This window comes from Heteronotia binoei, chromosome 7, assembly GCF_032191835.1.
Source record: "Heteronotia binoei isolate CCM8104 ecotype False Entrance Well chromosome 7, APGP_CSIRO_Hbin_v1, whole genome shotgun sequence".
Taxonomy (NCBI): Eukaryota; Metazoa; Chordata; class Lepidosauria; order Squamata; family Gekkonidae; genus Heteronotia; species Heteronotia binoei.
In genome coordinates, this window is record NC_083229.1 from 86615910 (window position 1) to 86638335 (window position 22426).

Sequence of the window (22426 nt, forward strand, 5' to 3'; positions counted from 1 at the left end):
CTCTGCTTTTCAGTCATTCACAACCTACCCTTTAACTCCTATCTTTCGCTGTGTTTGTTCTTTATTCATTTATACCCCCTTTCTCCACAGTGGGGACCAAAGCAGCTTACATTATTTTCTTTTCCTTTTTATACACACAAGAACCCTGTGAAATAGGTTAGGTTGAATGTATGTGACTGGTCCAAAATCACCCAGTCAGCTTCACATCTGAGATCTGAATCTGGGTCTTGCAGAGCCTAATCTGAAGTTCTAAGTGCTACACTACACTGGCTTTTATAGGGTTGCTACTGTTGAACAGTAGCAAGCAGCCAGGCCAACTGCAAGTCAGTCGGCATCAAGTCAGCCAGATGTTGCTGCCAGGCATAGCCTCCAGGGGGGACCTGGAGATCCCCAGAATTACAACTGAACTCCAGACATCCGTTCCCCTGGGGAAAATGGCTGCTTTGGAGGGCAGACTCTCCCCTCCTCAAACCCTGCACTTCTCAGACTTAATCACAAAATCTCCAGGAATATTCCAACCTGAAGCCAGCAACCCTAGCAAGGCCTGGCCCGAAGGTCAAAATATGTCTGGAAAGGGCGCTGTACGTCCCTCCGCCTTTTACTGACAGAACCAAGCTGAATACTGTGGTTGCCTAGCAATAGCCATTGAGGGAATCCATTTCTTAAAGGTACAGGCACTGCTTCTATTGTTTTTGGATTTTTTAAAACTGCCCAGTGTATTTTTTTATTTTTTATTTTAGATTTCACATTTTTCTGCAAACCTAGGGCTTTTTTCAGGCTCATTCACAGCTCCGGTCATTGAATATAAGTATCCAAAGATATCCTGTCTTCACTATTAGAATATAAAATCCTAGACCCCCACCAGTCCAGCTTCCACCCAGGTCATGGGTTGGAGAACAGTGCTGGTCACCCTGGTGGATGACCTCCAGAAGCATCTGGACTGAGGTGGCTCAGCGGTACTGATGTTAAACCTATCAGCTGAGTTCAATACGGTCGACCATTGGTTACTGACCCGCCACCTCACTGACGCAGGGATTCAGGGGTTGGCCTTGCAATGGCTTTCCTTTTTCCTAGATGGTCGGGGATAAAGGGTGGTGATTAGGGGAGAGCTGTCCCGGAGGCACGTGGTTAATTGTGGGGTGCCTCAGAGGGCGGTGCTCTCCCTGATGTTGTTCAACATCTACATGTGCCCCCTTGCTCAGATTGCCCAGAGGTATGGGTTGGGTTGCCACCAGTATGCTGATAACACCCAGCTCTATCTGCTGATGGATGGACGGCCTGGCTGTGTTCCAGAAAATCTGGATCTGGCATTGCAAGCCGTGGCAAGATGCCTTTAGCTGAGTCACTTGAATCTGACTCCAACGAAAATAGAGGTCCTTTGCCTGAGTCGCAGCGGTCTGGCCAGGGAAATCCCCTCAACAGCATTTGACGGTGCGCCACTGACAATGGCGCACAAGGTCAAAAGCTTGGGAGTGCTGCTGGAGCCAGCCTTGACAATGAAGGCCCAGATAGCAGCCACTGCTAAATCCACTTTTTTCCATCTTAGGCGGGTGAGGCAGTTGGTCTCCTTCCTGGAGTGCGGCGACCTGGCAACGGTGATCCATGCATCAGTCACCTTGAGGTTGGACTACTGTAATGCCTTCTACTTGGGGCTGCCCGTGTTGAACCCAGAAACTACAGCTAGTGCAGAACACAGCAGCAAGGCTACTATTGGGGCTTCCCAGGTGGGAGCACATACAGCCAGGACTGCGGGAACTGCACTGGCTGCCAATAGTATACCAAATTCGTTACAAGGTGCCTTTAAAGCCCTGTATGGCCTAGGACCTGCCTACCTTAGGAACCATCTCTCCCCACACATTCCCCAGAGGGTACTTCAATCTGGATGTCATAATCTATTAGTAATCCCCGGACTGAAGGAGGCCAAATTAAAGATCACTAGAGAGAGGGCCTTCTCGATTGCCACCCCCTACTGGTGGAATCAAGTACCAGAGGAAGTGAGGGCCTTGTGGAACCTTGTCCAGTTCCGCGAGGCCTGTAAGACCGCTCTTTTCCGGTTGGCTTTCAACTGACGCTGAGCCTGTATCGTAGGAAAACTGAAGAAATACTATCGCCACTGAAAATATATAATATCAAAGAGATTAGCACCAAATTACTCTGATTGTTTTAACTATTGAATGTGTAACTTTTATAATACGTATCAATTTTAATTATTTGTTGTGGTTTTTGTACTGTGAGCCACCCTGAGCCTGCTTCGGCGGGGAGGGTGGGATATAAATCAAATAAATAAATGGAGAGACTGGACAAGAATAAACTTTTCTCCCTCACCCAAAATACTAGAACCCGGGGACATTAATTCATTTCCCAGAACCTGTAGAGATTCAGGATAGAAAAAAGGAGGTATTTATTCACACAGTGTATAGTTAATTTGTGGAACTTGCTGCCACAGGATGTGGCAAGTTGGAAAGCTTTAAAAGGGGAATGGACAAATTCATGGAGGAATGGGCTATCCATGGGTACTGATCATGATGGATATCTATTCCCTCCAGTACCAGAGGTAATATGCCTCTTTAAATCAGTTGCTGTGGGGAGGGGATGAGGTAGGGTGATGCTATTACAGTCTTCATGTTTGTGGGCTTCCTAGAGGTAGCTGATTGGCCACTGTGTGAACAGAAGGCTGGACTAGATGGGGCTTTGATCTGATCCAGCATGGCTATTCCTGTGTTCTTAATTCAGCAGAAATTTTTTCTGCTCTCTAGAGCATGAGAAAGGGCATACCCAAAGGAAGACAGAAAGGTAGGATAAACCTCCAATGGTATTATGCTACCTGCATGTGATACTTTGAACATACCTGTTGTGTCTTGCATTTCAGTCCTAAAGTTACAACACAGCGGATGCTACTGAGGTGACCTGTGGAAGCCCACTGGTCCCCGGAAGTAGCTCCGCTAATACGCTCTTGAAGATCTCTGGCGGGAAGTTTAACTGGCCAGGATTGGACCTGGCCAGACTGAGGGTTGTTCCGGGGTCTGTATATAATCGGGACCCGGCCCGCGTTGCCTTGCCTTGTGATGTACTCGCTAATAAAGAATGTTGCCTTCAACATGTCTCGTCACTCAGTACATTACAATACCTAAGTGGCGAGAAGGTCTAATAGACTTAATGGTTATGGATATGGACAGGGCACTTATAGTGAACTGAGCTGTACCTGAATAATGTTATTCATTTTTTCCTGCTCTAAATTGCCCATACAATTAGCTTAATCCATGTTATTGTTTCAATGAAGTTGGTAATATTAATATTTTATTGCTTCGCACTGTTCTCAGATATGGAGGTTTGGAATTCTATCATTTTAAATGTTTTCTCTCTACATAGGTGTATTAACAGATGTACACCAATATAAAAAGATGGATTCTGCACTTGCTTACTACAGCATCCCTTTTCTTCCCAAATGTTCAGGAAATTGGCTAAAAAGCGGAAAGAGACATTGAGTAGCACACGGCAGGAAATGACAGTGATGGTGAACTCAATGGATAAAAGCTACACTGAACAAGGCACCAACTGTGATGAGGCTTTCTCTTTCATGGACACACACAATCTAAATGGAAGATGTAAGTAAAAAATGCATAGGGATGTAGCAGTCGTTTTTATTTCTGTAGGCCAGGATGGGAGGGGAGAAGTAAATGGTTTTTAAAATACTTCTCATTACCCAGTCAATTCAATGGCCAGGTTATTGATTCTTAGAAGATTCAAGGTTTCCGGAATCGCATACTGTGCAGCATGTCAAAGCATGTATTCTAGTCAGAAAGAATAGGGTTCTTTAAAAATAATAAAGATGATTTTGAATTTCTGTTTTTTCCCCTCTTTGTACAAAAAGCACAGGTGCAGCAGGTATTGGATTGCACTTCCTCATTGACTTTTTCCAACTCTGAAATTTGTATTGCTTTCACACAGCCTGCCTGCCCCCCTATACTCTTTAGCTAATCAAAAAAATACATAATAGTTTGGGTTGCAGCCACTTAGTATGTCGTAAACATCAATTAATGTTACAGTTGACATGTTTAAGAATTTTCCCGACTCAGTTCAGCATATATTGCTTGATTGTTCCATATATCATAATCTCCATAAAGATCTATTTTGCAAGCTTTCCTTCTCCCCAGATCTGTCTATTCTGCCACCCTGTCGTTATTTACTGAATTATACTGAGTGCGAGGTTATTGAGGCTGTGGCAAAATTTTTGGCTGACATCTTTACATTTAAATCTGACCATGTATGAATGCATTTGTAATCTCAATTTCCTTTTTGATTTTATCTCCAATGTTTTTTATATTCTGTGTATTCTCATTTGCAAATGTTATGCCATTAAAGGTTTGGTATGGTTTATTTAAGAATTCATGGTGTAAGGGGATTCATGAAATCAGTCATTGTTGGATTCATAACCACTGATTTGTTTATGACAAGTAATTCAAGACGGCATTTTAAATGTTAGCATTATTATCCAGTAAAATGATGTCCCCTTCACTTTCAAGAGTGAACATAGAAAGCCATCTTATTCCAGTTAACACAATTCACCCATTAAGACTATTACAGACAAAACCATATTTCAAGGTCTTACATTGAGGCATTTCCCAGCCCTTCTTCCTGACATCCCTCAGACTGGAGATGGCTGGGATTGAACCTGGGACTCTTTGAATACCAAACAAATATTAGAACACTACATTGAGGCACAAAGAAGTATTTCCCCCCACTGCTAAAGGAAGATAGGGAAAACATTCCTTGAATCAACTTTGAGTATTATCGAAAGATAGCATGCCACTTCTATGGACAGTCTGTATATCCCCTAAAGGCTTGGGACTAGCTTATCAGCAGCACTGTCTACTCTCCAAATGAGAAGGCCCTTTCTCTGTACATCTTTGGAGGCTGTTCAAAGCTCCCTCTAAGCTGTGGAGTCTTGGGAGCAAAAATTTTACTTTGTGAGCTTGCTGGCATTAAAGTTGTGAGTGAGCAATTTGGCTCCTGCATAAATTAGTTTGCTCTGGAGCCATCCTTCTTGAGCTAAAACAGAAGCTCCTGTGTGAGCAGGAAGCTAAAAAAAACTGTGAGCTAGCTCATACTAACTCAGCTTAGAGGGATTTTGGCTTCATGGCATAAACTGAAATCCAGTTGTTAGTACATAATTAAGCAAAGATAATAATTTGTATTAGTAGAACTTTTATACAAAGGGGCACCTGATAATGTTGTTGGTAGCAAATTGAGAGCCATTGCAGCGTGCCTTCCTCTTGTACTGCCTGACAGCATTTCAAATTTCAATTTCAAATACAGGAAATCTCCTATTGGAGAATTCTATATCCTGGCTTCTTGATAAGTTTCCTTTGGGAACTGAAGCAATTCTGGCTTGGAAAAAACTCTGGCAGGGACTTCTACCATATGGTTTAAGATTTCTGATACCACTAGCATCATGGGGAGGAGTCACTATAAAGGTAATGCAGGAAGGGGCTCTAATGCAACCTATAGTAGGGTAAAGAAAATAGGAGTTTTCAGAGCAAACCAAAGACTTCAAGAACCATCCAAAGTAGTTCCCAAACTCTAGGGTTCATTTTTTTTTTAAAAAAAATACAATTTTTCTACTTTTCCAAAACTTTTCATACAAACAGCACATCATAAATAATATAAAAATAGAGATAACCCAATCTTAATTTACAATTCTCAACTAATGCCTTCTCGTCTTTACAGCTGTATCCTCACCATCTTCATTTACAATGAAAACAAATACACTGAGTACAACAGTGCCAAATTCTTACTACCCAGGTAAACAATTTTGTCCTTGTTTTATTTTTCATAATTACTCTAAGAAATTAATAGATCTTTCCTCATTTGGGCACAGAAGTGCATAAGGGGAAGGATCATTAGAAAGCATCCTGGAGCCCTCTTACTTCCCTTACAGCCCTTGATGTACACACATTAAGCATTAGTGTGCTTGTGCATACCTTTTGTAAACCCATTTAGCCAGTGCTCTCTTCTTCACGGCCCCAGCCCACAAGTTCTTGGTGTGTGCATGTCAAAGACCCACCTGCACAAGGATGACAAAAGCTTTTTTATCAATAATATTGTTATGGGATCATTTTATGTATATATACTTTTAATCTAACAAAAAGTGGAATGCATCTTTTGCATGTTATAACTACTTGCTTATTTGTGGCTTTCTGGCAGAAAATTTGGAAACATTTATCAGTCGTTTACCTTTCTTTCTCTTTTTACCTTTTCTGCATTGACCTGCTTATGATGTATGACAGATCCGTTTGTGCCAACTGCAATTTTAGGTGAGAACATTTCCCTTTATCATGTTGCAAAGACAATTTTTAAAAGTTGAAATATGGGCTACAAAAACATAGTTTCCAAGCAAATGTTATATGCTGCCAGGGGATGTGCAAACAAGCATATTTTAGTTCCACTTTCAGCCATCTCACTGATATTTATTAAAAGACAAATTTATTAAAAGACTAAACACAGTTTAGTTTTTGTTTTTAGGGAAAGTTGTGAATGGTAAATCATCAAAGAATATCCATATCAATGAAAGGTTTTGTCATTATTTCAGCATCTTCTGTGAAATAAATGGCTGCTAAATATTATTTAGGGAATGCTAAAATAAAGTTTTAGTCATTTACCTGCTGCTTGTAGCAGAGAGAGTTTCTGCTTGATATCACAGGGAGATTTGCAATGGGATGGTGACCTGCAAAGTGACAAGTTGGCACTCTATAATAATGTTTATTATATGTCACATCCCATAAACTGAAAGGAAATGCTAGTGTTATAGAAGGAAAAGTATTTGTATCTGTCTGTCAGGAAATTAAAAACACTTTACTTGTCCAGTATAAAAAGAGTGAAGGGAAATGGGTTTGCCGTGCCAAGATGCAGCATGAGATATTTAAAAAACATAACAGAGCTGGGCTATGCTTTCAGTTACTACCACCATACTAACTCTAATCTAACCCAAACTGTCTTTTTAACAAAAAAGAGATAAAAAATCAACTAATGCACTGCGTAAAAAAATTCCATTCCAATATTTAAGTTGCTGCTTTCACATTGTCTTTTCAGTAGTTTTACACTTCCCTTCTTCTCTCTCTCTCTCTCTCCCTGTTTCTCGAAGTCTTTATGGTGGATTCATGTATGGTGTACAGTATGGATTTTGGGTTGATGCTGCTGAATTCATTGTCAAAAAACTCTGAGCTAAATTGTACATGACACACAATACTGAAATCTCCTTTAAAGGAAAACAAGATCTTACATTCCCACCAGAACCTTTCTGGCTTTTCCTCCTTTTTTGTACAGGAGCCTGCTATACTGTATCATAAGCTGCTTTTGAAACTCTACTGGTTTTCAAAAGTGATTTGCTATATGGCATGAGGAGCTATAAAGTTAGAAAACCTGGTAGATGTATACAGCTAGTTATGTCCTTCTCTGGCTTGTGGCCATGGATTTCCAGGAGGTGGTTCATGCAAAAGAGATAAAGCAAAGTCATTATGAAGCTGTAGTAATTAGCAAAGTTTGTTTCCATTTGACATCTAAAGAAAATAATTTGTAGTCAAGATGAGGAAATAGTACTGCAGTTACTATCACAATGTAATAACTTGCATGTGAATGAAATTATTTTAATCGCCTGAGATTATTGTACATGTGTTTGCTTTAGCAATCTTTAAACGAGCAAAGCTTTATTATCAAAAGGAAAATAGTAATGCTGATAGCATTACTTCCAATGTGCTTTATTGACTGATATATTCTAAAAGTACTTGTCTCTGATAAGGAAAATAATTAAATACATGCCTCCTTTCTGAGATACACCTGGCAATGCAATCCTGAACAGAGTTACACTGTCCTGGGTCCATTGACTTCAATGGACTTAAAGGGGTATAACTCTGTTCACAATTATACTATTAATGTCTTAAGGTTTAATAACAAAAAACCGAAATAGCCCTCACTAGCTGTTATCCATAGCCCCACCTTCTTCTAAGGCTCCAAATCAGCAACTAAGTCAGCCATTTCAGCATATACTTGGTAACAGTGAAACCCTACACAATCACCTTACCTGTGGCTTAGTAGTGTTGCAGTAGTAGCTGATTCAATGCATGAGATCTATGCACATAATCCACTTGACAGCTCTGAAGCAGCAGGAAATTAGGACAGGCTACTTCATATTAGCAATTAATGGAGAAAGCCCTGCTTGTACATGAAAAAAGCCTTGCATGTTTGTAGCTAAAAGCTGAGTTCATAGCTGTAAATTTGAATCTGTATGTCTGTAGACCAACATATACCAATTTTTTTATTAAGGAGGGCTACCAGGTTCTGAATTTCATTGGGGGGGGAGGGGGATTCCTACTGATTTTTTTTTTTAAATCAGAAAGGGAATATGTTTTAGCCCCGTTGAGGATTGGACTTTTAACAATAAAAAGTGTGGACTACATTTTACATGTCTATTTTTACATGGAGTTTGAAGCAGCAGTCCTTGCAGTCTTGCATATTACTTGGGATCAAAAGTGGATAAAGAGTCAGGTCCATAGCTGGAATAAATTAATGTGTTGATACATGACTCAGTTTTTCAATTCTATAACATTATGAACATGCAAGTTAACTTGCCGTTTTAGACAGGTCTGATTGAAATTGTCCTCTGTGTTATAGACTGCCATTCTCCAGTTTCAGTAAAGCATTTTTAAGTCCCTTTAAATGAACAGGATATTTCTGTTCCTAACCTGATTGTATCTATTTATATAAATATGATAGCCTTTTCATATACACTTCATACTGTTTCATATACTGTTTAGATAGCAGAAGCAATATTTCTTTATTGTTAGTGAATTCAGGCAATCTCAAATGAAATGTAAGATAGTAGTAGAATAATCGCACCAGTATTTGAATACTATAGAACTGAAAGCAATAACCAGGACTAATGAAGTTTTTTTGCCTCTTCTGTACCATATGTGACCACTTTATTATGGAATCCTCACTTTGCAAAAGCAATTACCTGTGAAATGATGTCGCACTCAGAATTTAAGAGCTTAGAAGAACTATTTACATGCCCTGATGACCTGTTAAAATATTTTAAAATAAGAGAAAAAGAAGTCCACATTCTTTTGCATATTTTGGCAACCCAGTTTTGAATTGCCTCTCAATATAGTCTGTTTTGACGAAAAGTGGTAACCTGGATGTATCTTATGATTAGTGTCTGCAATACAGGACAGCAAATTATTCCCTTATGAAAAATAATAATCTTGATACTAAAAATAGAGAACAAAGTAAAAATGAATTTTAATATATGCTGTGTCTGCTTAATTCAGAAATATATGATCCTCTAAATACCATAATAAACTTGAGTTTGCATGACTGAATTAGATCCTGACCTTTATCTTATTATAATATAATAAAATAATAAGCATGACCTAACTGTGAATAAATTTATTTAAAATATCATAACTTCCAACTCCTTGTTTTATTTGTTTATTTATTTATTTTGTTTTTTGTGTCTTAGCCACCTTGTAGTACTCAGGTGCCATTTCAACAACAACATACTGTAACAATACTTGTATATCGCCTTTCATGCCATACATCCCAAGGTGCTTTGCATTACAGTTCTGCTAAGGATTAGTTAATAACACCCATATGCAACTGTATTGTATTAGAATAGTAAGGCAGTCTCAGATCTTGAGGCAAAATTATTACAGTCCTTGAAATTCTACATGTATTGCTTTAGATTAGGATTTTGACTCACAGTTGAGGAGAATTCTATTTGAGCATATTAGCGTGCCTCACTGTAACATGAGGGCAACTCCACTGGGCTGAAATCATTTCATGTCAGTGACTTTAGTGGTATTTCCTTTATACAGTTTTGGGGCTGTGATCCAGGTATGCTTCAAGCACTGTGCCAGCACAAACCCCATCGTGTGATAATGGGATGAAGCTGGCAGAAAAGTGTGAGGATTACAGCATTTGTGAAGAGTGCCAATATTTTTAGGAGTGGCAATATATGTGAATAAGATTCAACCTGGGGTATATTCACAAAGCACTTTTTATAGAATGAGATGTTGGGATCTAAATATTATCACATACTAAACAAAATGTGAGGAGTAAGATCTTTAAACTGCCCCTTTCTTATACCATGTAACAAATCAATATGTTAATCCATTAATGTTTTTATTGTCACCTGAACTTTACCTAGGCTCTGAGACATGCACTAATATGCACACTCAGGGGTTTTCCTGTGAAACAGCAGTTCTACATGAAGGACAAGACTTCACCATGGCTGCACAAACATTTCCTGTCACAGACAACAAAAACAAAAGTCTTAGGATGGAATTAGAACACTGATGGCAAACACAGGCCGTCTTTTAATGTGAGAAAGCAGCAATTTTAGCTGGAAAATTTTGGCCTGGAAGGATACTTTACCCTTCTTGCCCATCATTTTCATCTGCACCTCCCCCCAATCACTTTTTTCCACATGAAGCTTTAAACATTCATCAAAAAGCTATGACTGAGGTGAAGCTCCAGCTTCCAGATTTCCTAGTATTCTTCAGAATTGCCATGACTATTGGGATCACATTATAACTCTAAGCAGGGTTTTTTTCTGGTAAAAGAGGTGCAGGAACTCTCAAGAGGGAAATAAAGAAGAAACACATGGGTGCCCCTCATGAACTTTTAAACATTTTTTGAGAATTTTGTTTCCATAAAAAAGTTTAAGAACTCCATTCTGCCACATTCCCCCAGAAAAAAAGCCCTGTCTAGGGATGTTGCACAGTGTTCCGTTTAAATGCTGAGACTAAAACCTGGCAACAGGTACTCCTGAAGTTGAGAAAGTGGTCAGACTGTTATTCTGAAATATTAATTCTGAAGGCTGAGTTCTGACTATTGAAGAGGACTAGAAATAATTACCATTCTGAAAAATATGGTACTGACCAGAAGGCTTCATCATTGGGTGTCTTGATCCTCAATTTCTAATAGAGATTAATTGAGGAGGTTAGTTAGAAATAAAAGTCCATCAGCTAGCCTAGCTGCTTTTCATATGGCAAATCTAAAGTTTAGCCATGCTGTTATAGTCCAATCAGAATACTTGTTTCACCAGTTAATTACTGCACAGGATACAAAGAAACCCATTCCCTCAAAGCCACATCTCAAACAATAAGATAATGCTAGGATGTAACTATGGCACTAAAGGCAGATACCCTGTACAATTTGTTTAAACTCTAATATTACAATGAGTTATACATTTTATCATAAAAAGAAAAATCAGGATAATCCTGTAGTAAATCACATAAAGGCACTTTTCAATAGAATATTTAATATGCCTGTGTTTCTGCTTTATCACATTGAATTGTATTTATAAGAATATGTACAAATGTAAAAATTACATGGATTCTTTTCACAAATGTTAGTTTCAGAGGATAACAATGCTGGCCTGCAGTAGAAGAGCTCAGTTAGACTCCAGTAGTACCTTAGAAACCAATGACATTTTAGGAGTAAATTTCAAGAGTGAAAGGAGCTTTGACTCTCGAAAGTATATGCCCCCAAAATCTGGTTGGTCTCGAAGGTGCTACTGAACTCAAATCTAGCTTTTAAACAAAATGAGATTCTGCTGTAGAAATGGTGCTTTAAGTTCACCATTATGCTGCAGTCCTTGGGTTGGATCCAGAAGAAGAGTTCACAGTAGTCTGAATACAATCTTCCCCAGGCAGCCTGCTGTTTGTCCCAAAACTTTTCTCTGAAGATTGGGAGAGCTTCACAGACAAAATATACCACTGGATAGGGTGCTGCAGTAATGAAGGAGAATCAGATAAAACTGTTCATGGGTGCAGTATTACTTGTTCCCGTTATTGTTGCCATGCCCCATTTTGTTTGTGAGGCTCTCCCAGTCTTCAGAGAGGAATTCTGAGACAAATAGCAGGCTGCTTATGGAAAGGGAAGGCAAGGAAAGATTTGCTCTACCAGCAGCTTCTGTAAACTATTCAGCTGGATCCAACCCATGATCTTTTGTCCCATTTTCTTCAGTGGGATAGTATTAGATGAGGTATGCTTTTTAAGGGTTTGTGAGTCATCATCTGGTTTTGAAAGATGGTAGACTTTGGGTGTGTTCATACACACTAAATAATGCACTTTGCAACTGGGTTTTTACTGTATAAGAATAGCAAAATCCACTTGCAAACAGTAGCCATGTGAAAATACCCTTTATTGCAGTTTAAATTAAACAGCTTTCTAGCAGATATAAAAATACTTTGATTTTTAATGTAAAGAAGAAAAATTAGGATATTCAACGCTAAGATCTTTTATTTTTCTTACGTTATTAAGGTAAAAATTACTTCCAATTTGAGAAAAGAAAATATTGGTTACTCAACCCTGCCCTTTAATTTTAACAATATTTGGTTGCTCTTGTAGGTAACCAAACTTTAGACACTCAGATTATAAGCATAAAATACCTGTAATTATTACTGTAGTACTGTTGCTTATGGCCTGTTTCCTTTTTCTCCTCCTCCTCTTTTCCTCCTGATATGTATCTTCTTAAAAGTGCCAATAAATGGTAAGTTGCCCATTTGCCCCATTGAAAAGGTGTGGAGGGGGTGGGAAATTGTTTGCTTCATACTAGTTCGGATCAACCCAGTGGGGTGATGTTGTGTGTTGGCTTGCATGTCAGTTGACATATAACATTTCATGCCTTTTATGATGGCCCATGTTATATTGTGTATTTGATACTGCAGCATGCTAAATTCAACCAAAGGTTTGACCCCAATCAAATTATCCCTTGTATTTATCCTTGTGTATTTTCGTTCCTAGTGTTGCATCCAATCTACATTTTCCATTTTATTCCTGGCTTAATAATCCATAACATTTTATGCATTTTTTAAACATTTTGCTCTCTCTAACATATGCCCTGAATCACCATGAAAGAGATAATAAAAAGTTTACTAATACAGGGAACACTCAAGTCCTTTTTTATTTTACTGGGACTTGATGAAGTTTCATCCTGAAACTTCTGTACAACTTAGGACTAAATACCTAAAATTTTAAATTGTTGAATTGAGCAGTAGGTTTAAACCAATCAGTTAAAAAAAGTATACAGTATGTATTATGCAATGCTTCTTCATTGTAAACCAATAGATTTTTCCTCTTTCTAATAGATCTTGCTATTCTCTGAATATGTTACTTAGTAGAGTTTGCTTTTGTTATGGTTTAGCCCTTGTAGATAGATAGGGTCAATGTCCATCCTCGTCAAAGCATACACTTTTGTGAAAGAACTGAGAATCACCTGGTACATTATTCAGTGTTCTTTTCCTAGATGAAACCCATACGATGGGCAGTGACACAAGCAGCTTGGTCCAGTCACATACATATAAGAAGCGAGAGGCTGCAGATGTGCCATACCAGACTGGACAGCTCCATCCAGCTATCCGCGTTGCTGATTTGCTGCAGCATATCACACAGATGAAATGTGCAGAAGGCTATGGATTTAAGGAAGAATATGAGGTGAGTAAAGTTCAACCTCAAATCTTATTCATATGGCTTAAGTGTTCCCAATTTCCTCCCTTCTTTGCACCCCTGACAATGCCTGGGCTTTAAATTGCCTTCAGTTAGTCTGTGAGAAAATACAGATGCTTTGTTAACCATAGAGCAATGCTAATCTGCTATTTTGAGCAAGAAAACCCAGCTCTTTACGTTACAAAGATTTGTTTCAAGAAGTTTTCACTGTAGGAAAATTCTGTATAACCAGGAACTACAAATCTCTCTATAAAATTCTTGGGTCCATTAATATAGAAAAACATGAGAACTGACATAGAACACAGTTTTAATGCAGTAATATAACTTCTCCAAACTTCTCTTTCCACTCACACAACTCATGTGACCATCAGTGGCTATTCATTACAATGACCATGTTGAGAGGAGTAGCCCTAATGTTGGAGAAAGCTTTAGTCTTTGTACCCTACTTGTACCAGCTGTGTCTGGTTGGCCCTTATGAAACAGGATACTACAGGGGTGGCCAACGGTAGCTCTCCAGATGTTTTTTGCCTACAACTCCCATCAGCCCCAGCCAGCATGGCCAATGTCTGGAGCTGATGGGAGTTGTAGGCAAAAAACATCCGGAGAGCTACTGTTGGCCACCCCTGGGATACTAGATTACATGGACTACTGGTCTGATCCAGAAATTGCTTTTATCCTGGTTTTTTTTTTTTTTTAAACAATGTTAATAAGGATAAAGTTTAAAAAATATAGCCAACTTATAGACTGTCCAGTTTTTGGTCCTTCATTTTCATGTACATTGATTTACTAAACAGTTATTTCTATATGATGCCCTGACCTGGATGGTAAACACAGCTCATCAGTTCTTGGAAGCAAAGCAGGGTTGGCCATAGTCAGTATTTGCATGTGAAGCCACCACAGAAGTCCAAGGTCACTACACAGACGCAGGCAATGGCAAACTGCCTCTGAATGTCTCTTGCCTTGAAAACCGTACGGGGCCACTATGAGTCAGCTGCAACTTGATGGCACTTTCCTCTACCACCATTCCTTTGTTACTGTGGTATATTTATGTATACATGTATGCACATTACAGAACACTACAACAAGCTCAATGCAGTATCTTTGAGATCATTCAGGTCTATGGCCATCTGTTCACTTGTTCTTTCCACAATGAACAAGAGAGCTATTCCTAAATAAACAATATTCCCAAACCTCCTGTTCTTTTTCATTGCCTTTAACTCTAGGATTTTTAATGGCTAGCTGCATTTACTAGTGCAATGGGAGGTGAATGTTCAGTGCTATAAAATTATGATTTGGAGCCTGGAAAAAAAAATGCTTCTAGCACTTCTGTACCAAACAAGTGACATAAGTTAGTTGGTGAGCAGGTATGCACTTTAATAGCTCCAAATGTAAGGCCTCTTAAATTTGATTTTTCTTAGGGTACAACCTTAAACAAAGCCTATAAGGAAAAAGAATTTTGATAACATGTCCCAAAGTGTTGAGCTTTGTGTTGTGTAAAATGCCACTGGATAAAGAAAAGATATTTATGTCTTGATTTGTTTGCTTCTCTGCCTTGGTATTTGTAGGATACCAGTTGCATAACATATGAAAGCATTTCTACATTTCAAATCTAGAAAGATGACGCAGTCCAGACAGTCTGAAGTGTTGTTGATTGACAGTATTGACAGCCAGAATTAAGGAGTCAATAAGTGGTTTATGGGATTGTGTTCTCCCTGAGAGAACAGGCTTGTGTAGCTTAAACTATATTTAGATTAGGGTTTGGCATGGAATGCAGAAATGGTGGTTTAATTGTAATCAGTTGATGTTTTATTGTATGGATTTTTACTGTTTGTTGTATATTTTCTCACAATTTGACTAAGAGATGGAAAGCAAATCTTTTAAATAATAAAAAATAGACTCTGGGTGCCCATGTATAGATGCATAGAAATCACATTGTGCAGCCTCTTACAACTGGTACAGCTTCAGATTGCAGGTGACTGAAGTAGTGTTTGAGTGCTTCCCCATATAAAAAGCTATAAAAAGTAGCTAATCACCTTCTCTGTAATGTTACTTTTCTCCATCTGTAAATGATTCCTTCTTCCCTTTCATTATGATCATATAAGAAGTTATCTCAACACCCAGATAAGGTGAACTACTAATCAGCTGCTGATAGTCAGGTTCTCTTGTATGCATTTTTGGGAGGCCTCTTAACAAAGACCAGGAAGTAGTAGATGTCAAGTCACAGCCAATGGTTCTGTAATATGATGATGATGATGATGATGATGATGATGATGATGATGATGATGATGATGATGATGATGATGATGATGCAGGGCTTCCTTTTTGTTTGGACTCTAGACTCTGCAGTATGTTTTATGTATGTGTCTTTAGAACAGTTTTTCAACCCCACAGTATATAAACATTTACAGAATTCTCCTTCAATTATAACTTTAATGAATAAATTCAGTATAACAATTAACATGATAAGGCCATGTGAATATTTCAAAATAAATGTAGTTTGCCTGATGTGTTAATTTTTGAAATGTATCATGGAATTTTGGTCCTACATAATAATCCTTTCTTCAGGTGTCATAGATTTACTTTAAAAATTGCTAACTTTTCAGCATTGTTTTACCTCAGCTATAAAAATGCTGCCATTAATGCACACCAGAATGCAGCAGTGTCTTCTGTTCATACAGATAACGGTCATTAATTTTATTGGTTTCCAAAAGAAACATAGCTTCCTTTATATTTTATTATTCTCCTTAAAGCCATTAAACATCCATTTATTTACTTCTAAATTATGCAAATGATCCTATAATTACAATATTTATTATTAATTATAAATGTGACTTTTATATTTTGTATGTGTTGTCTGTACATAATTATGTAGCTCAGTCTATTGCCTTTTTTATAACCAAAACATTATCCTTGGCTGGACAGCACACATTAGATCATATTAGGGTAGTTTAGTAGCAGAAGTAAGTTTAATTTAATAGTTAATATTTTTAATGTTTCTTTATGATATGTTTGTCTTAAAAGACCTGAAATCATAGTGATGTATTTTATTACTGTTGGAAAATATGTTATGTAAGAACTTCCTGACAGAGCAGTTCCACAGTGGAACAGGCCTTCTCAGGAGGTGGTGGGCTCTCCTTCCTTGGAGGTTTTTAAGCAGAGGCTAGATAACCATATGACAGCAATACTGATTCTATTATTTGGGCAGATCATGAGAAGGTGGATGGGAAGGGTTGTCCTCCTTATGTCCTCCTGTGCTAGTTCTTGTGGCCCTTTCTTATACACCCAGGGATATGCTGATTGCCACTTTGGGGTCAGTCAGCAATTTTTCTCCAGGCCAATTTGGCAAGGGATGCCATCTTCTGGGAATGGAGCAGGGCTCACTGGGTATGTATGTGGGAGGGGTAAAATATTCAAGAAGTTCCTGCATTGTGCAGGGGGTTGGATTAGATGATCCTGGAAGTCCCTTCCAAATCTATGAGTCTAAGCTTATCTTTTTAGAATAATTTGTTTTTAACCCCTGCAACTTAATTTTTTTCACATTTCCTATTTAAAAGGATTGATTTGTTTTTCAGGGAAATTAAAATAATTACTAAATAGAAATCATACAGAGAACCCTCAGTTTTGGAAAATTAAGATCTGAGCCATAATTAGAGTACTGAGATAGGATATGGGAGACCCAGATTTGAATGCCTTCTCTGCCGAGGTCCAGTCACACAAACATTCAGCCTAGCCTACTTCACAGGTTGTTGTGATGATAAAATGGAAAAGGGGAGAATATTGCAAATCATTTTGGGTCCCCATTAGGGAGAAAAGTTGGGTATAAGTGAAATAAATCTATTTACAAATACTTCAGTCCATGAAAATTCACAGAGAATGGCAGAGACTGGTATCCAAGGAAATAAGTGTTCCAAATTATCTGTCCTGAGCAAAGGGGCAGCCAAATAAAATGACTGTTTGGGTGATGATTTATTCCCCAAGAGTATATGCCATTATGTCCCCTACACCATGATGAATCTTTAGGAAGGAGTAGCCAGTGTCATCCTCTAGCATCTCCTATTGTTAGCTGAGAGGGAAACAAGCTACACTCTTCTCATTCTAAGCCAACAGAATTCCCTCGTATCTTGCTGGCTCAGTCATTAGCATTTCCTCACTGCCCTCTACTGTGGAGCACAAAAGATGGCTTGTACATCTCATGTTCATGGTGGTTTCTGAGTAGAGGCAAAGGTTCTGCCCTCCCCGCTGCATTTTGATTTTATGAAAGGATCTTACCTTGACCTCTCCTGCTTAGCTCTTTACAAATAGAAAGCTTTTTTTTTTTTATCCAGTCAAGGCATCTTAGCTGTATGATTCTCTGTTCTTGCATCTCTTTCACTGGAACAAGCACAGCAGCTATTCTTATTGAAATTCATGGCTTAATATAAACTCCAGCACATTTGGTGCTGGAGGGATCTGTACCATAACCAGGGCATGAGGAGCTGTCCTTGTATCCAAATTAGGAGTATTTCCCATATTGCCTTCACAGGCATCCCTTTGTTGTTTTCCTCAGGTCTGCCAACACATTCAGATATTTGTTGGGGTGGACTGGCCATTCAACTTGTAGGGAAATTTCTCAGTGGATCACTGCCCTAGAGGACCACTGGTTTTCAGGAGCAGTCAGACTCAAGCCCCAGCAATTCTGCCCAAGTCTCAGGGGTCACTTGACCCAGACTCCTTGACGATTCATCACAGTCCAGGAACTGTCTCCTCCTGCACTGCTTCTAGTTAGTGGAAAGGTTCAGTGATTAACCCATTGTCAGCTCCACTGAGCTCAGTGGCCGTGCAGTGCTGTTTTGTAGCACAGCAGGAGCCACTCATCTTGATCTGCTTCAGGGCCATTGTCATTTTCAGTCCACTCCTGAATATTTGTGTAAATAAATAATGAAAAGATTTCACCCCAATCACAAATTCGGGGGGGGGGGGGGGCAGGGGAGTTCCTTATAGATGGCTCCAGCATGTCCTAGTTATGATCATCTGGCTGGCCAATTACTAAGAAAGATTGCTTAACTAGATAGACCTTTGGTTTGAGTCAGGCAGTTCTTATGCTGTTAGACAAAAGTTGTCATTCACAATCACTGTGTGCATGCTTTTGATCAGTTAGTGTTTGATTGATCTCAGATTCTGTATTAGCACTGAAGTACATGCAAGTCTGTAAGTTGTGATTATTTCAGCTGTTTGGTTACGTATGTGGATATGTAGGAGAAAAGACTTAAATGTGACTAAACTCTCATTCATATGAGAAGTGGTGGTAGTGGTGGTTAGGTTTACTAGTTTTCTGAAAGGGCTCCTATTCCTTTAGCAGCTGTCAGACAGGAAGCAATTCAACATGTCCAGAATGGGGGTGGGGGAAGAATTTTAGCCTGAATATGTACTTGTCTCACATAGGGATGGGCACAAAACGAAGCATGAATCATGATTCGTGCATAAAATAGCCAATTGAGGCAATCAGTTCCCAGGCAACACTGGAGGTGGACTTCTTGGAGTCATGGAAACACCCATAGCAGTTGTCCTGAGCTTCATTGGCAGGTCTGAGAGCCAATCACAGAGCTACTATTCTGCTTCATAGGGTTAGGAGCAGTAGGAGCAGATCCTACTTATAGCGCCACCCTGACTCAGCTGGGTACATACATTGCAGTCTGCTGCAGACAAAGGTGGTCTCAGCTCCTGTTGCTTAACAGGAATTTATTTTTCACCCCACATTGTGGGGCAGCAAACACTTCTCCCAGCTGGGAAGATGTTGCTAATTTCTCCTCTGTGGTTAAAGGAATTTTAACCCCCAGGGGAAGCTGTCTAGCCCACTCAGGGAGTATTCTATCCCTTCCTGAATCTAAAAAACCATTAATCAATCGGGAAATTAGGAAAAACATGAAACAAAACAAACTACTGATTTGGCAGGAAACCAACCATGAAATGAATTACCATTTTCCCAGTTCATGCCCATTCCTAGTCTCACACCAGTTAAAGGTACCAACCAGGAGTCCTTTCAGAAGAAATTTGACAATCCTGTGTTTGGTAGTTGCAAGATAAGTGCTTAGAAAACATGTCATATGGCTCCCGGCCTCTGACAAAACAGTTCAACATTTCCACCATCCAGAGCTTTTGCATACACCCACAGAACTGAAGTCTGCAGTCCATGATAATAATGGAATCATTCCCCTGGCAGTAGATTAACATGGCTGATTAGCGGCTGGTTGGGAGGGAATGACCACAGGCTGCTCCAGATTTATTGCATGCCTAGATGGTCACATAAATAGGTCTTAAATCTGAATGTGTCCAAGTTACTCCAGCTTTACTAGGTTTTTGGAACCAGCTCTCCATATCATAATAACTAATGCAACATTGTTAACAGATCATTGCTTTGTATATTGTTTCGAGCAATCTCTAATGGATTTAATGAGCAACAGATGATAGATTATCTGTGTATTACAAAGGAAATATTTGTAGGAATTCAATTTTAAAAATGCCCCAAATGATGGTTTCAACTAAGACCTTTGATTTCACAGGTTGCAGCAGTCACTTTTCTTGAGCTCATTTTAGAGATGCGCATAGAAATCTTGCTCCCCAAACCCAGGACATGACCCACAATAGGACAAGAGGATCAAGCCGTAATGGCCTCAGGAAAGCAAAGTGAGATGAATGGAACTGAAGAAAGTGTGACAGCGAGGCTGTAAAGCTAGGTGTTCTTGTGGGTTTTGTTCTTCCCTCTTATTTACATAGCTCCACAACATCCTTCATTACACTGGAGAATAGCTCAGATACTCTATTATATATTCTGTAGAATGAAGATACAAGATAGCACTTTCAAGCCAAATCATTTAAATTGTAGTTTAAAAAGTGAAAGTTTGTTCTTAAGATTGTTTTAAGTAATTAGTTCCATGTATCTTATCTTTCTGGATACTGGTAAGCGTGTTAGCAGCCTTTACCAGTTTTAAAAATCAGACTGTAACAAGAAGCTGCAGTGTCTTACACAACTAGAGCATTTCCAGGGCACATTTTTCTCTTTTGTTACATTTACACTGAATAGAAAATCAGGGAGCACATTACAAATAATTTTTTCTTAAGGTTGCTTACGCTCCTTCATTGGTTTGATTTGCTATTTTATGCCAAGTATTGGAGGATTGCTGTGCATCTCATGAGATCCACTACTTGATGTCATAGCTGCAACGCTTGCACATGTCTTGCTATTCCCTGTGCAGCCTAGCTGTAAGTGAGCTTTCTGCTGGTGTGCCATTTAGCTCTTACATTTTGGCAGCTCAGTTGTTGGGGAATTATGTTGTTAAAAGGCAGATGTGGCTGCTAAATCCACTGGCTTCTTGAAGCTTTGCCTCTTGCTAGAAAGAATAGATGTTAACTGAATAAAGAAAGTGATTTTCTTCTAATGTGAATATGACACTATACACTATGTTAGAGGTTATTCCCAACTGATGCTGCCACTGCCATGAATATAAAATTGGGGGAGGGATGGAAACTGTAGCTTCAGTTTTATTAGACTATTAGCATTGCTTAGGTCTGTGTACTCAAGCAACTGAAAACAATAAAGTATACTTAAATTGGATATTAGTAAAATTAGTAAAAGTATAGTAAAATTGCATAATATCTGATTACAAGGAGGTCTGATTTAGCTTTTCATGTTTTGCAATTGTGCACTTAGAAGCAGGGAACCTACATGTGGGGTTACTTCATTACCCCTGTGTCCCTTTTCCTGCTCCATTTCATCATTTCCCTAGAATCTTAATGCCTTTTACAGCACTAGTATGGGATCCTAATCAGAAGACTGCTTCTCAGACTCTGTAGATTGCTGACTGACCACAGCTGACAGTTAATTGCTGTCACTCTTCTGAGAGTTAACTGCTGAATGACTTCTCTCTCTCTCCACACATACTTCTTAGCTCCACCCATACTCTCTCAGTCACCAACCAATCACCTCACTCACTAATTCCCCCCCTCTCACCCCCCTTATCTACTGCAACTTACCAACAATTAAAGGAACATTCATATATAAATTCAAATCATTTCAAGGGAGTATGAAAGTTAGGCAGTTGGAGAGTTCATTGGAGAAGACAGTGGTGGCCTGAAAGACTCCACTTTTCAGACACCTCTTACAGTACAGAGTTTCACAGGCCACCACTGTCTTCTCCAACCAACTCACTGTCATACTCTTTTCTACAGTTAGCTGCAATCCTCCAATCAGTCTATTCAGCTAGCTTACTCTCTCCCAAGCAGCACTGTCTATAAGCATACATCCACTACAGCATGCCTTTGTGTAAAATGCCATCAAGTCATAGCTGATTGTCAAGGCAAAAGATATTCAGAGGAAGTTTGCCATTGCCTGCCTCTGCGGAGCAACCTGGGACTTCATTGGTGTTCTCCTATCCATGTACTATCCTGGGCCAACCCTGCTTATCTTCCGAGATCTGATGAGAGTGGGCTTCCCTGGACTATCTGTTTAGCTTTATTTATCACAGTGCTTGTGCTTCAGGGAGCTGTTATTCTTGCTCATATCCTTGTTTACAAACTGTGCTCAGTGAACAATGTAGAAGCAAAATGACAAGTCACAAGGACAGGATCAGAACCATGGGCAGAAAAAGTTCAGTCAAGGTGAGGACAGGCAACACAACATGCTCAAATAAACAGGTCATGAAAAAGTGATCAGATCGAAGGAAGTTGTTTGATAAACTCTAGAACAGTAACATAGTCAAATATTTTAGAGCTTCAGTTCATAACTATTATAATTATTGTGTCCTTTGATGAAGACTGCAAAAAATGCATCAACATTTCTTAATGTCTGGTTTAAAACAACAGAAATGAAGAAAAGGCAGCAGATTTTTAAAAAGTAATTTGAAGTTGAGAGTATGATAGCAGAATGTATGGAGGTTTATCTCAT

General features: G+C 39.0%; 1 protein-coding gene across 18 annotated transcripts in view; it reads left to right on the forward strand.

Annotated features, from left to right (window-relative positions):
- The window catches only part of PTPRM (protein tyrosine phosphatase receptor type M), a 792664-nt gene that overhangs the window by 645914 nt on the left and 124324 nt on the right, over window positions 1-22426 (forward strand). For 8 of the 18 annotated variants that reach the window (XM_060243978.1, XM_060243982.1, XM_060243987.1 and 5 more), the window contains 5 exons: window positions 3454-3605; window positions 5728-5802; window positions 6288-6314; window positions 12539-12550; window positions 13307-13494. In XM_060243978.1, the coding sequence (XP_060099961.1) occupies window positions 3454-3605; window positions 5728-5802; window positions 6288-6314; window positions 12539-12550; window positions 13307-13494 (454 nt within the window). Of the gene's footprint in view, window positions 1-3453; window positions 3606-5727; window positions 5815-6287; window positions 6315-12538; window positions 12551-13306; window positions 13495-22426 lie in introns of all 18 variants that reach the window. The other 10 variants (XM_060243983.1, XM_060243985.1, XM_060243997.1 and 7 more) reach the window with 3 other exon arrangements.